Below are 14,794 nucleotides of genomic sequence, written 5' to 3' on the forward strand. Positions count from 1 at the left end.
AAAACATAGCGACACCCCCTTTTTGAAGCGGGGGGGGGGGGCAAACCAGCGCATGGGACCCCCCAAAAACCCTCCCTTCCCCCCCCCCTCCATGCCTGGGGTACCCCCAAACCTCCGAGGGGGGGTTTTGGGGGGCAATTAGGGGGTGTGTCCCCCCCCCCTTTTGCATGTTCCCGCCACGAAAATGAGTTAAAATGGAGACCCAATTGGGGGGGGGAGGGGTGAACCCCCCCCACCCCGAACCCCCTTTTTTTCAGTCTTTCTTTTGCGCTTTTTGGTGCCAAACGCAGCAAAATGGGGGGACCCCCCCCTCCCCCCCCCCGCTGCCCCCCCTCTTCCTCTCTCCCCCCCCCCGCCCAGTGCCAACATGGCCGCCGGCATCGCCCAAAATGGCTGACGAAGATGGAGGAGGGGGGGGGGTGAGTTTGGGAGCGTGAGATGGCTGCCGCGTTGCCATGGAAACCGGGAGGAGGCCGGTTGCCATGGAGACGTGGAGGAGAGCCCATGAGGTACCACTGGGCTGGTTGCCATGGCGACCGCGGGGACTGAGGGGGTTGCCATGGAGACCCAGAGGAGGAGGAGGAGAGAATCGCTGAGGCGGTTGCTATGGAGACTGGTTGCCATGGAGACCTGGAGGACTGACTGGTTGCTATGGTGACTCCATCACCGGTTGCTATGGAGACCTGGAGGACAGACTGGTTGCTATGGTGACTCCATCACCGGTTGCTATGGAGACCTGGAGGACTGACTGGTTGCTATGGTGACTCCATCACCGGTTGCTATGGAGACCTGGAGGACAGACTGGTTGCCATGGTGACTCCATCACCGGTTGCTATGGAGACCTGGAGGACAGACTGGTTGCCATGGTGACTCCATCACCGGTTGCTATGGAGACCAGGAGGACATGGATACCACTGGACTGGTTGCCATGGCGACCTCACTCATCACCCTGGACACTCGGCTCCGTTGCCATGACAACCGCCAACCCCGTTGCCACGGTGACAACCCCCCCCCCCCGTTGCCATGGCGACCCCTTTGCAACATCCCTCCCCCCCCCGGGTAACCCCCCTCCCCCCCCGTTACCATGGCGACCCAATTCCCCCCCCCCCCCCCCGGGTACCACCCGCCCCCCCCCCCCGTTGCCATGGCGACCCAATTTCCGCCCCCCCCCCGGGTACCCCTTTTCCCGTTGCCATGGCGACCGCTGCCCCTCCCCCACCCCAGAGCATCTATTTTTATTGGGGGGGGGGGGGGGGGGGAGGGGCGGCCCCGGGGGGGGTTTTTAAGCTCAAAGCGCTCCCGTGTAAATACAGCCCGGAGCGGCCCGAGAGAGACTGGGAGCACTGGGAGGGGAAACTGGGAGGGACGGGGGGGGACTGGGAGACACTGGGAGGGGAAACTGGGAGGGATGGGGGGGGACTGGGAGGCACTGGGAGGGGAAACTGGGAGGGACGGGGGGGGGGACTGGGAGGCACTGGGAGGGGAAACGGAGTACTGGGAGGGACGGGGGGGGCTGGGAGACACTGGGAGGGGAAACTGGGAGGGATGGGGGGGGACTGGGAGGCACTGGGAGGGGAAACTGGGAGGGAATGGAGAGGGAACTGGGAGCATTGGGGGACTGGGAGTGGAAATTGGGGGGAGATGGGGGGACTGGGAGAGAGTGGGAGGCACTGGGAGAAGAAATTGGGAAGGATAGGGAGACTGGGAGTGGAAATTGGGCGGCACTGGGAGAGAGTGGGAGACACTGGGAGAAGAAATTGGGGGGGACTGGGGTGGAATGGGAGGGACTGGGAGAGGAAATTGGGAGGGAATGGGGGGACGGAGAGAGTGGGAGGCACTGGGAGAAGAAACTGGGGGGGACTGGGAAGGATGGGAGAGAGAACTGGGAGCATTGGGGGGACTGGGAGTGGAAACTGGGGGGCAATGGGGGGACTGGGAGAGAGTGGGAAGCACTGGGAGAAGAAACTGGGAGGGATGGGAGAGACTGGGAGAAAGAACTGAGGGGAACTGGGAGGGACTGAGGGCACTGGGGGGGACTGGGAGGGGAAATTGGGGGGACTGGGAGGGACTGGGGTGGAATGGGAGGTACTGGGGGGAGTGGGAGGGACTGAGAGGGAAGTGGGAGGGACTGGAGGCGGTGGGAGGGAAACTGGGCGGGACTGGGGAGGACTGGGAGGGAAACTGAGGAGTTTGTGATTGGATTTGGGGTGAAAGTCACGTTTTGTGGGATTTTGGGGAAGATTGGAGGTAAAAAAGTCACATTCGGGCGGATTTGAGGTAAGAAAAGGCTCTTCGGGGGAATTGTGGGGGTATTGGTGAATATATACATCGGTGAAGTCCCATTCTTAGGAAGTTTGATAGAGGAGTTGAGGTGAAAGTCCCAATTTTGGAGAGTTTGTGAGGGGACTGGAGGTAAAAGTCCCTTTTTTGTGGAGTTTGTGAGGGGATTTGAGGTAAAAGTCCCTTTTTTGTGGAGTTTGTGAGGGGATTTGAGGTAAAAGTCCCTTTTTTGTGGAGTTTGTGAGGGGATTTGAGGTAAAAGTCCCTTTTTTGTGGAGTTTGTGAGGGGATTTGAGGTAAAAGTCCCTTTTTTGTGGAGTTTGTGAGGGGATTTGAGGTAAAAGTCCCATTTTTGTGGAGTTTGTGATGGGATTTGAGCCAAAAGTCCCATTTTTGTGGAGTTGGTGAGGGGATTTGAGGTAAAAAATCATATTTTATTGGAGCTTGTGGGGGGATTTGAGCCAAAAGTCCCATTTTGGGGGAGTTTGTGAGGGGATTTGAGGTGAAAGTCCCATTTTTGTGGAGTTTGTGAGGGGATTTGAGGTAAAAAATCATATTTTGTTGGAGTTTGTGGGGGGATTTGAGGCAAAAGTCCCATTTTTGGAGTGTTTTTGAGGGGATTTGAGGTGAAAGTCCCATTTTTGTGGAGTTTGTGAGGGGATTTGAGGTAAAAAATCATATTTTGTCAGAGTTTGTGAGGGGATTTGAGGTAAAAGTCCCATTTTGGGGGAGTTTGTGAGGGGATTTGAGCCAAAAGTCCCATTTTTGTGGTGTTTTTGAGGGGATTTGAGGTAAAAGTCTCATTTTTGTGGAGTTTGTGAGGGGATTTGAGGTAAAAGTCCCATTTTGGGGGAGTTTGTGAGGGGATTTGAGGTAAAGAATCATATTTTGTTGGAGTTTGTGGGGGGATTGGAGGTAAAAGTCCCATTTTTGTGGTGTTTTTGAGGGGATTTGAGGTGAAAGTCCCATTTGGGGGAGTTTGTGAGGGGATTTGAGGTAAAAGTCCCATTTTTGTGGTGTTTTTGAGGGGATTTGAGGTGAAAGTCCCATTTGGGGGGATTTTGTTTGGGGATTGGAGGTAAAAGTCCCATTTTTGTGGAGTTTGTGAGGGGATTTGAGCCAAAAGTCCCATTTTTGTGGAGTTTGTGAGGGGATTTGAGCCAAAAGTCCCATTTTTTGTGGAGTTTGTGAGGGGATTTGAGGTAAAAGTCCCATTTTTGTGGAGTTTGTGAGGGGATTTGAGGTAAAAAAATCATATTTTATTGGAGCTTGTGGGGGATTTGAAGTAAAAGTCCCATTTTTGTGGAGTTTGTGAGGGGATTTGAGGTAAAAAATCATATTTTGTTGGAGTTTGTGGGGCGATTTGAGGTAAAAGTCCCATTTTTGTGGTGTTTTTGAGGGGATTTGAGGTGAAAGTCCCATTTTTGTGGAGTGTATGAGGGGATTTGAGGTAAAAGTCCCATTTTGGGGGAGTTTGTGAGGGGATTTGTGCCAAAAGTCCCATTTTTGTGGAGTTGGTGAGGGGATTGGAGGTAAAAGTCCCATTTTTGTGGAGTTTGTGAGGGGATTTGAGGTAAAAGTCCCATTTTTGTGGAGTTTGTGAGGGGATTTGAGGTAAAAAATCATATTTTGTTGGAGTTTGTGAGGGGATGTGAGGCAAAAGTCCCATTTTGGGGGAGTTTGTGAGGGGATTTGAGGTAAAAAATCATATTTTGTCGGAGTTTGTGGGGGGATTTGAGGTAAAAGTCCCATTTTTGGGGACTTTGTGAGGGGATTTGAGGTAAAAGTCCCATTTTTGTTGAGTTTGTTTGGGGATTGGAGGTAAAAGTCCCATTTTTGGGGAGTTTGTGAGGGATTTTGAGGTAAAAGTCCCATTTTGGGGGACTTTGTGAGGGCTGGAGCTGCGCTGGGCTGTACTGGGTGGGACTGGGCTGTACTGGGATTCACTGGGAGCAAACTGGGGCTGCGTTGGACTGTTCTGGGATGCACTGGGGCTGTACTGGGCTGTACTGGGATGCACTGGAGCTGCGTTGGACTGCTCTGGGATCCACTGGGCTGCTCGGGGAGGGGGCGGAGCCTCCTCCTGGCCCCGCCCCCTCACGCTGCGCGCGCCTGCGCAGTTCCCACGCTCCCCTCTATCCCCCCCCCCCCCCGCACCTTCTCCCCCTCCGGCACCGCGGGACACGGGGACCCCCGAGACCCCCCCCCCACCCCCCAATAAGGGACCTGGGACACCCCCCCCCGACCCCCCCAGGGATCTGGGACACCCCCTGTCCCCCGTCTTCCCCCCCATAGGAGACCTGGGACATCCCCCCCCCCCCTTAGAGGCCTTGGGACACCCCATTCACTCCCAATAGGGACAGGGGACCCCCCTCGCCCCCCACCTTGGGACCTGGGACCCCCCCCCTCCCTTAGGGACACGGGACCACCCCCCCCAAGTTCGAAGCCCCCCCTCCATCCTTGTGCAAGTCACGTGATTCTCGTTGCCACCCCCCCCCGTGCATCCCCCCCCCACACCTCCAGGCCCCCTCCCCCACACCTCCCCCTCGTGCGAGGCTCTTGTGCAAGGCCGCTGCCCCCCCCTTTTTGACTCCCCCAACCCCTGTGCCCCCCCAATCCCAGTAGCCCCCCCCTAACCCCCCACCCCCCTCGTGCAAGGCTCCTGCCCCCCCCCCCCCCCTTTTTAACACCCCCAATCCCCATAGCTCCCCCTCACACCCCGTCGTGCGAGGCCATGGCGGCTCTGGCCAGTTCATTGATCCGGCAGCGTCGGGGGGGTCGTGAGGTGCCCCCCCAGCGCCCCCCCGGTCCCCAACGCCCCCCCGGCACCCCCGGGCCCCCCTCCCTCTGCCAGCAGCAGCTCCGAGGTCTCGTCGCCAAAGTGAGGGGCTGCGGGCGACGGCGGCGGCCGCGCGAGAAACCCCCCGGTGAGGGGATTGGGGGGGGGGGTCCTGGGGGGGTCCTGAAGGGGTTTGAGGGGGTTGGGAGGGGCCTGAAAGGGTCTATGGGGGTCCTGAGGGGGTCCTGAAGGGGTTTGGGAAAGGGCTGAAAGGGTCTGGGGGTTTTGGGGGGGTCCTGATGGGATTTGGGGGGATCCTGAAGGGGTTTGGGAGAGGGCTGAAAGGGTCTGGGGGTTTTGGGGGGGTCCTGATGGGGATTGGGGGAGTCCTGAAGGGTTTTGGGGGGGTCCTGAAGGGGTTTGGGAGAGGACTGAAAGGGTCTGAGGGGTTTGGGGGGGTCCTGAAGGGGTTTTGGGGGGTCCTGAAGGGGTTTGGGAGAGGGCTGAAAGGGTCTGAGGGGTTTGGGGGGGTCCTGAAGGGGTTTTGGGGGGTCCTGAAGGAGTTTGGGAGAGGGCTGAAAGGGTCTGAGGGGTTTGGGGGGGTCCTGAAGGGGTTTGGGGTGGTCCTGAAAAGATTTGAGGTGGTCCTGAAGGGGTTTGGGAAAGGGCTGAAAGGGTCTGGGGGTTTGGGGGGGTCCTGAAGGGGTTTGAGGGGGTTGGGAAGGGCCTGAAAGGGTCTGTGGGGGTACTGAGGGGGTCCTGAAGGGGTTTGAGGGGGTCCTGAAGGGGTTTGTGAGAGGGCTGAAAGGGTCTGAGGGGTTTTGGGGGGTCCTGAAGGGGTTTTGAGGGGTCCTGAAGGGGTTTGGGAGAGGGCTGAAAGGGTCTGGGGGTTTTGGGGGGGTCCTGAAGGGGATTGGGGGGATTCTGAAGGGATTTGGGGGGTCCTGAAGGGGTTTGGGAGAGGGCTGAAAGGGTCTGAGGGGTTTGGAGGGGTCCTGAAGGGGTTTGGGGGGTCCTGAAGGGGTTTGGGAGAGGGCTGAAAGGGTCTGGGGGTTTGGGGGGGGTCCTGAAGGAGTTTGGGAGAGGGCTGAAAGGGTCCTGAAGGGGTTTGGGGGGGTCCTGAAGGGGTTTGGGGGGGTCCTGAAGGGGTTTGGGAGAGGGCTGAAAGGGTCTGAGGGGTTTGGGGGTGTCCTGAAGGGGTTTTGGGGGTCCTAAAGGGATTTGGGGGGTCCTAAAGTGATTTGGAGGGGGTATTGGGGGTGTCCTGAAGGGGGTTGGGGTGTGTCCTGAAGGGATTTTGGGGGGGGGGGGGGGCGCCTCAGAAGTGAGTTGGGGGTTCCTGCAGGGGTTTGGTGACCCCGGTGTGTGTGTGTGTGGTGGTGGTGGGGGTGTCCTGGGGGGCTTTGGGGCGTATCGGGGGTGAAGGGGGGGGGGGGGGTTGGGTGTCGTTTTGGGGGTCAGTGGGGTGTTGTGTGTCCCCCCCACCCCAGAGCCGCAGCTTCGAGGCGCCGTCGCGAGACTGCGCTGCGGCCACGGGCACTTCCTGCACATGGGCCCCGACGGCAGAGTGGATGGAACCCGCGAGGAGGCGGGGCCGGGCAGTGAGTGGGCGGGGCTTCTGCAAAAGGGGGCGTGGTCTATGTGAAGGAGGCGTGGTCTCTATAAAGGAGGCGTGGCCTCTATAAAAGGGCGTGGCTTTTGACCATGAGTAGTGTTTAGGCAGGGCAGGGCTTGGGTAGGGGCGGGGTTTAGCCAGAGGGGGCGGAGCCTCAGCAAAGGGGCGTGGCTTATGCAGAGGGGCGGAGTTTAACCGGGGGTGGGGCTTGGCAGGGAGCGGGTGGACCTCTGCAAAGGGGCGGGGTTTATGCAGGGGGAGGGGCTCTAAAGGAGGCTTGATGTGGGTGGAGCTTAATAACAGAATGGGCGGGGTCTCCATAAGAGGGTGTGGCTTGTGCAGGGAATGAGGGGTGGCTCAGAAAGGGGGTGGGGCTTTGGGCAAGGCGTGGGCGGGCCCTCAGTAAAGGGGCCTGATATGGAGTGGGCGTGGCCTAAAGAGGGGCGTGGTTTCCTCAAAAGGGGCGTGGCAAGGGTGGAACCAGGGAATGGGGTGGTCTTGGCCGGGAGGCGAGTCCTCAGCAGAGGGGTGGGGCTTGTGGAAGGGGTGGGGCATGGGGGTGGGCGTGGCTTAAGAAGAGGTGGGGCTGGGAGGGGGCACTGGGAGCACTGGGAGCTGTACTGGTGGCTCAGAGCTGTCCCCCAGCGCTCTTCAACCTGATCCCCGTGGGGCTCCGCGTCGTCGCCATCCAGGGCCTCCGCGCCGGCCGCTACCTCGCCATGAGCGGCGCCGGGCTCGTCTACGCCTCCGTGAGTGCCCCATAGATCCCTGACCCACATCGCCAGGGATCCCAGCCCCACCTCTATCTGTCCTGCCCCACACGTGGGGGGTGTCGCAGGTTCACTTCACGGCTGAGTGCCGCTTCAAGGAGGGCGTTTTCGAGGGCTCGCACGTGCTCTACGCCTCTGCCCTGTACCGACAGCGGCGCTCGGGGCGCGCCTGGTACCTCGGCCTCGACCGCCACGGCCGCCCCATGGCCGGGCACCGCGTGCGCAAGGAGAAGGCGGCCGCGCACTTCCTGCCCCAGCTGCTCGAGGGTGAGTGTGGGGCAGGATGTGGGGCTGGGATCCCCCCCACCCCGGGATGTGGGGCCGGGATCTCTCGGGATGTGGGGCTGGGATTCCTGCCCCAGCTGCTAGAGGGTGAGCGTGGGGCTGGGGTGTGGGGCAGAGGGGTGTGGGGCAGAAGGATGTGGGGCAGAAGGATGTGGGGCAGAGGGATGTGGGGCTGGGATTCCTGCCACAGCCACTGGAGGGTGAATATGGGGCAGGATGTGGAGCAGAGGGATGTGGGATCCGCTCAGGATATGGGGCTGGGATTCCCGCTCCGGCTGCTGGAGGGTGAGTGTGGGTACAGGGCTATGGGGCAGCCGTGGGGCAGCCGTGGGTCAGGGCCCCGCTGTCCCACAGTCGCTCTGTACCGGGAGCCATCGCTGCATGAGGTGGAGGAGCCGCCGGGGGCTCCTCCCGAGGCCACGTAGCCCCGAACCTGCGACCCCAAACTGGTGACCTCGCACCCAAATCGGCCATTTCTGACCCCAAACTGGTGACCTCGCACCCAAATCGGCCATTTCTGACCCCAAACTGGTGACCTCGCACCCAAACCGGCCATTTCTGACCCCAAACTGGTGACCTCGCACCCAAAACGGCCATTTCTGACCCCAAACTGGTGACCTCGCACCCAAACCGACCATTTCTGACCCCAAACTGGTGACCTCGCACCCGAATCGACCATTTCTGACCCCAAACTGGTGACCTCGCACCCAAAACGGCCATTTCTGACCCCAAAGTGGTGACCTCGCACCCAAATCGGCCATTTCTGACCCCAAACTGGTGACCTCGCACCCAAATCGGCCATTTCTGACCCCAAAGTGGTGACCTCGCACCCAAATCGGCCATTTCTGACCCCAAACTGGTGACCTCGCACCCAAATCGGCCATTTCTGACCCCAAACCGGTGACCTCGCACCCAAACCGACCATTTCTGACCCCAAACTGGTGACCTCGCACCCAAACCGACCATTTCTGACCCCAAACTGGTGACCTCGCACCCAAACCGACCATTTCTGACCCCAAACTGGTGACCTCGCACCCAAAACGGCCATTTCTGACCCCAAACTGGTGACCTCGCACCCAAAACGGCCATTTCTGACCCCAAACTGGTGACCTCGCACCCAAAACGGCCATTTCTGACCCCAAACTGGTGACCTCGCACCTAAAACGGCCATTTCTGACCCCAAACTGGTGACCTCGCACCCAAATCGGCCATTTCTGACCCCAAACTGGTGACCTCGCACCCAAACCGACCATTTCTGACCCCAAACTGGTGACCTCGCACCCAAATCGGCCATTTCTGACCCCAAACCGGTGACCTCGCACCCAAACCGGCCATTTCTGACCCCAAACTGGTGACCTCGCACCCAAAACGGCCATTTCTGACCCCAAACTGGTGACCTCGCACCCAAACCGGCCATTTCTGACCCCAAACTGGTGACCTCGCACCCAAATCAGCCATTTCTGACCCCAAACTGGTGACCTCGCACCCAAACCGACCATTTCTGACCCCAAACTGGTGACCTCGCACCCAAACCGACCATTTCTGACCCCAAACTGGTGACCTCGCACCCAAATCGGCCATTTCTGACCCCAAACTGGTGACCTCGCACCCAAATCGGCCATTTCGGACCCCAAACTGGTGACCTCGCACCCAAATCGGCCATTTCTGACCCCAAACTGGTGACCTCGCACCCAAAACAGCCATTTCTGACCCCAAACTGGTGACCTCGCACCCAAATCGACCATTTCTGACCCCAAACTGGTGACCTCGCACCCAAATCGGCCATTTCTGACCCCAAACTGGTGACCTCGCACCCAAACCGACCATTTCTGACCCCAAACTGGTGACCTCGCACCCAAACCGACCATTTCTGACCCCAAACTGGTGACCTCGCACCCAAATCGGCCATTTCTGACCCCAAACCGGTGACCTCGCACCCAAATCGGCCATTTCTGACCCCAAACTGGTGACCTCGCACCCAAATCGGCCATTTCTGACCCCAAACTGGTGACCTCGCACCCAAATCGGCCATTTCGGACCCCAAACTGGTGACCTCGCACCCAAATCGGCCATTTCGGACCCCAAACTGGTGACCTCGCACCCAAATCGGCCATTTCTGACCCCAAACTGGTGACCTCGCACCCAAATCGGCCATTTCTGACCCCAAACCGGTGACCTCGCACCCAAATCGGCCATTTCTGACCCCAAACTGGTGACCTCGCACCCAAAACGGCCATTTCTGACCCCAAACTGGTGACCTCGCACCCAAACTGGCAATTTCTGACCCCAAACTGGTGACCTCGCACCCAAACCGACCATTTCTGACCCCAAACTGGTGACCTCGCACCCAAACCGACCATTTCTGACCCCAAACCGGTGACCTCGTACCCAAATCGGCCATTTCTGACCCCAAACTGGTGACCTCGCACCCAAATCGGCCATTTCTGACCCCAAACCGGTGACCTCGCACCCAAAACGGCCATTTCTGACCCCAAACTGGTGACCTCGCACCCAAACCGACCATTTCGGACCCCAAACTGGTGACCTCGCACCCAAATCGGCCATTTCTGACCCCAAACTGGTGACCTCGCACCCAAAACAGCCATTTCTGACCCCAAACTGGTGACCTCGCACCCAAATCGACCATTTCTGACCCCAAACTGGTGACCTCGCACCCAAACCGACCATTTCTGACCCCAAACTGGTGACCTCGCACCCAAATCGGCCATTTCTGACCCCAAACTGGTGACCTCGCACCCAAACCGACCATTTCTGACCCCAAACTGGTGACCTCGCACCCAAATCGGCCATTTCTGACCCCAAACTGGTGACCTCGCACCCAAATCGGCCATTTCTGACCCCAAACTGGTGACCTCGCACCCAAACCGACCATTTCGGACCCCAAACTGGTGACCTCGCACCCAAATAGGCCATTTCTGACCCCAAACTGGTGACCTCGCACCCAAATCGGCCATTTCTGACCCCAAACTGGTGACCTCGCACCCAAATCGGCCATTTCTGACCCCAAACTGGTGACCTCGCACCCAAAACGGCCATTTCTGACCCCAAACTGGTGACCTCGCACCCAAATCGGCCATTTCTGACCCCAAACTGGTGACCTCGCACCCAAACCGACCATTTCTGACCCCAAACTGGTGACCTCGCACCCAAACCGACCATTTCTGACCCCAAACTGGTGACCTCGCACCCAAACCGACCGTTTCTGACCCCAAACTGGTGACCTCGCACCCAAATCGGCCATTTCTGACCCCAAACTGGTGACCTCGCACCCAAAACGGCCATTTCTGACCCCAAACTGGTGACCTCGCACCCAAACCGACCATTTCTGACCCCAAACTGGTGACCTCGCACCCAAATCGGCCATTTCTGACCCCAAACTGGTGACCTCGCACCCAAATCGGCCATTTCTGACCCCAAACTGGTGACCTCGCACCCAAAGCGGCCATTTCTGACCCCAAACCGGTGACCTCGCACCCAAATCGGCCATTTCTGACCCCAAACTGGTGACCTCGCACCCAAATCGACCATTTCTGACCCCAAACTGGTGACCTCGCACCCAAATCGGCCATTTCTGACCCCAAACTGGTGACCTCGCACCCAAATCGGCCATTTCTGACCCCAAACTGGTGACCTCGCACCCAAATCGGCCATTTCTGACCCCAAACCGGTGACCTCGCACCCAAACCGACCATTTCTGACCCCAAACCGGTGACCTCGTACCCAAATCGGCCATTTCTGACCCCAAACCGGTGACCTCGCACCCAAATCGGCCATTTCTGACCCCAAATTGGTGACCTCGCACCCAAATCGGCCATTTCTGACCCCAAACCGGTGACCTCGCACCCAAACCGACCATTTCTGACCCCAAATTGGTGACCTCGCACCCAAAACGGCCATTTCTGACCCCAAACTGGTGACCTCGCACCCAAATCGGCCATTTCTGACCCCAAACTGGTGACCTCGCACCCAAATCGGCCATTTCTGACCCCAAACTGGTGACCTCGCACCCAAACCGACCATTTCTGACCCCAAACTGGTGACCTCGCACCCAAATCGGCCATTTCTGACCCCAAACTGGTGACCTCGCACCCAAATCGGCCATTTCTGACCCCAAACTGGTGACCTCGCAACCAAAACGGCCATTTCTGACCCCAAACTGGTGACCTCGCACCCAAACCGACCATTTCTGACCCCAAACTGGTGACCTCGCACCCAAATCAGCCATTTCTGACCCCAAACTGGTGACCTCGCACCCAAACCGACCATTTCTGACCCCAAACTGGTGACCTCGCACCCAAATCGGCCATTTCTGACCCCAAACTGGTGACCTCGCACCCAAATCGGCCATTTCTGACCCCAAACTGGTGACCTCGCACCCAAACCGACCATTTCTGACCCCAAACTGGTGACCTCGCACCCAAAACGGCCATTTCTGACCCCAAACTGGTGACCTCGCACCCAAAACGGCCATTTCTGACCCCAAATCTGTGACTTCGACCCCAAACTGGTGATTTCTGACCCCAAACTCGTGACTTTTGACCCCAAACCTGCACTTTCTGACCCCAAACCTGTGCCCTCCGGGCCCCCCCCGCACTGACACCCCCGGGGGGGCCCGAGCCCCGCCCCATCAGCCCCACAAAGCCACGCCCCCTTCCCAGCCGACCACGCCCCCCCTCCCGGCTGGCCACGCCCCCCTCGCGCACCGAGAGCAATAAGCCCCGCCCCCCCGCATGATTGACAGCAGTTCCCCCCCTCAATAAACCACCACTTTGTACCAACGCGGTGTTGGGGAAGGGGGGGGGCACTTATGGGGCGAGGGGGGGCAGTTATGGGGTGGGGGGAGCAGATATGGGGGTCTGGAGGTGCGGTTATGGGGCTGGAGGGGCACTTGTGGGGCAGGGGGAGTGGCGATGGGGTGGGGGGGAGCAGATATGGGGAGCAGTTGTAGGGCTCGGGGGCACTTGTGGGTCTGAGGGGGGCGCTATGGGGTGTGGGGAGCAGTTATGGGGCTCAGGGGGCACTTTTGTGGGGCAGTTATGGGGCTGGAGAGGCACTTGTGGGTCTGAGGGGGGTCGTTATGGGGTGGGGGGAGCAGATATGGGGGTCTTGGGGGGGCAGATGTGGGGCTGGAGGTACGGTTATGGGGCTGGAGGGGCACTTGTGGGGCAGGGGGAGTGGCGATGGGGTGGGGGGGAGCAGATATGGGGGTCTTGGGGGGCAGTTGTGGGGCTGGGGGGGCACTTGTGGGTCTGAGGGGGTGTGTTATGGGGTGGGGGGCACTTATGGGGCAGTTATGGGTCTGAAGAGGCACTTGTGGGTCTGAGGGGGGCGCTATGGGGTGGGGGGAGCAGTTATGGGGCTCAGGGGGCACTTATGGGGCAGTTATGGGGCTGGAGGGGCACTTGTGGGTCTGAGGGGGGGCGCTATGGGGTGGGGGGAGCAGATATGGGGGTTTTGGGGGGGCAGATGTGGGGCTGGAGGTGCGGTTATGGGGCTGGAGGGGCACTTGTGGGGCAGGGGGAGTGGCGATGGGGTGGGGGGGAGCAGATATGGGGGTCTTGGGGGGCAGTTATGGGGCTGGAGGGGCACTTGTGGGTCTGAGGGGGTGTGTTATGGGGTGGGGGGCACTTATGGGGCAGTTATGGGTCTGAAGAGGCACTTGTGGGTCTGAGGGGGGCGTTATGGGGTGTGGGGAGCAGTTATGGGGCTCAGGGGGCACTTGTGGGGCAGTTATGGGGCTGGAGAGGCACTTGTGGGTCTGAGGGGGGCGCTATGGGGTGGGGGGAGCAGTTATGGTGCTCGGGGGGCACTTATGGGGCAGTTATGGGTCTGAAGAGGCACTTGTGGGTCTGAGGGGGGTCGTTATGGGGTGGGGGGAGCAGATATGGGGGTCCTAGGGGGCAGGTATGGGGGTCTTGGGGGGGCAGATGTGGGTCTGGAGGTGCGGTTATGGGTCTGGAGGGGCACTTGTGGGGCGGGGAGTGGCGATGGGGTGGGGGGGAGCAGATATGGGGGTCTTGGGGGGCACTTGTGGGGCTGGAGAGGCACTTGTGGGTCTGAGGGGGTGTGTTATGGGGTGGGGGGCACTTATGGGGCAGTTATGGGGCTGGGGGGGCACTTGTGGGTCTGAGGGGGGGCGCTATGGGGTGGAGGAAGCAGATATGGGGCTCGGGGGGCACTTGTGGGGCAGTTATGGGGCTGGAGGGGCACTTGTGGGTCTGAGGGGGGGCGCTATGGGGTGGGGGGAGCAGTTATGGGGCTCTGGGGGGCCCTTGTGGGGCAGTTATGGGGCTGGGGGGGCACTTGTGGGTCTGAGGGGGGCGTTATGGGGTGTGGGGAGCAGTTATGGGGCTCGGGGGGCACTTATGGGGCAGTTATGGGTCTGAAGAGCCACTTGTGGGTCTGAGGGGGGCGCTATGGGGTGGGGGGAGCAGTTATGGGGCTCTGCGGGGCACTTATGGGGCAGTTATGGGTCTGAAGAGGCACTTGTGGGTCTGAGGGGGGGCGCTATGGGGTGTGGGGAGCAGTTATGGGGCTCAGGGGGCACTTATGGGGCAGTTATGGGTCTGAAGAGGCACTTGTGGGTCTGAGGGGGGCGCTATGGGGTGTGGGGAGCAGTTATGGGGCTCGGGGGGCCCTTGTGGGGCAGTTATGGGTCTGAAGAGGCACTTGTGGGTCTGAGGGGGGGCGCTATGGGGTGGGGGGAGCAGTTATGGGGCTCAGGGGGGCACTTATGGGGCAGTTATGGGGCTGGGGGGGCACTTGTGGGTCTGAGGGGGGCGCTATGGGGTGTGGGGAGCAGTTATGGGGCTCAGGGGGCACTTTTGTGGGGCAGTTATGGGTCTGAAGAGGCACTTGTGGGTCTGAGGGGGGCGCTATGGGGTGGGGGGAGCAGTTATGGGGCTCTGCGGGGCACTTATGGGGCAGTTATGGGTCTGAAGAGGCACTTGTGGGTCTGAGGGGGGCGCTATGGGGTGGGGGGAGCAGTTATGGGGCTCGGGGGGGCACTTATGGGGCAGTTATGGGTCTGAAGAGGCACTTGTG

General features: G+C 59.8%; 2 protein-coding genes and 1 long non-coding RNA gene across 3 annotated transcripts in view; 2 read left to right on the top strand and 1 right to left on the bottom strand.

Annotated features, from left to right (window-relative positions):
* Positions 1 to 14,794, top strand: part of COPS6 (COP9 signalosome subunit 6) — a 147,958-nt gene that overhangs the window by 5,448 nt on the left and 127,716 nt on the right. The window lies entirely within an intron of this gene.
* On the top strand, positions 2,192 to 8,323 carry LOC128849987 (fibroblast growth factor 11-like). The gene is made up of 6 exons (XM_054052762.1): positions 2,192 to 2,277; positions 4,986 to 5,207; positions 6,550 to 6,660; positions 7,320 to 7,423; positions 7,513 to 7,711; positions 8,084 to 8,323. The coding sequence occupies exons 2-6, from the start codon at positions 5,015 to 5,017 to the stop codon at positions 8,152 to 8,154; spliced, it is 678 nt and encodes a 225-aa protein (XP_053908737.1). The 5' UTR covers positions 2,192 to 2,277; positions 4,986 to 5,014; the 3' UTR covers positions 8,155 to 8,323.
* Positions 8,096 to 8,487, bottom strand: LOC128849996 (uncharacterized). The gene is made up of 3 exons (XR_008447519.1): positions 8,430 to 8,487; positions 8,348 to 8,388; positions 8,096 to 8,183 (listed from the first exon to the last, which is right to left on the bottom strand). It is a non-coding gene; the product is annotated as an uncharacterized LOC128849996 (long non-coding RNA).

This window comes from Cuculus canorus, chromosome 36 (assembly GCF_017976375.1).
Source record: "Cuculus canorus isolate bCucCan1 chromosome 36, bCucCan1.pri, whole genome shotgun sequence".
Taxonomy (NCBI): Eukaryota; Metazoa; Chordata; class Aves; order Cuculiformes; family Cuculidae; genus Cuculus; species Cuculus canorus.

Excerpts from the sequence above, each read along its gene's own strand:
- LOC128849987 (XM_054052762.1), top strand. The coding sequence starts at position 5,015 with ATGGCGGCTCTGGCCAGTTCATTGATCCGGCAGCGTCGGGGGGGTCGT. Across the intron at positions 5,208-6,549 it reads GCCGCGCGAGAAACCCCCCG|AGCCGCAGCTTCGAGGCGCC; the intron begins GTGAGGGGATTG and ends CCCCCACCCCAG. Across the intron at positions 6,661-7,319 it reads CGAGGAGGCGGGGCCGGGCA|CGCTCTTCAACCTGATCCCC; the intron begins GTGAGTGGGCGG and ends GCTGTCCCCCAG.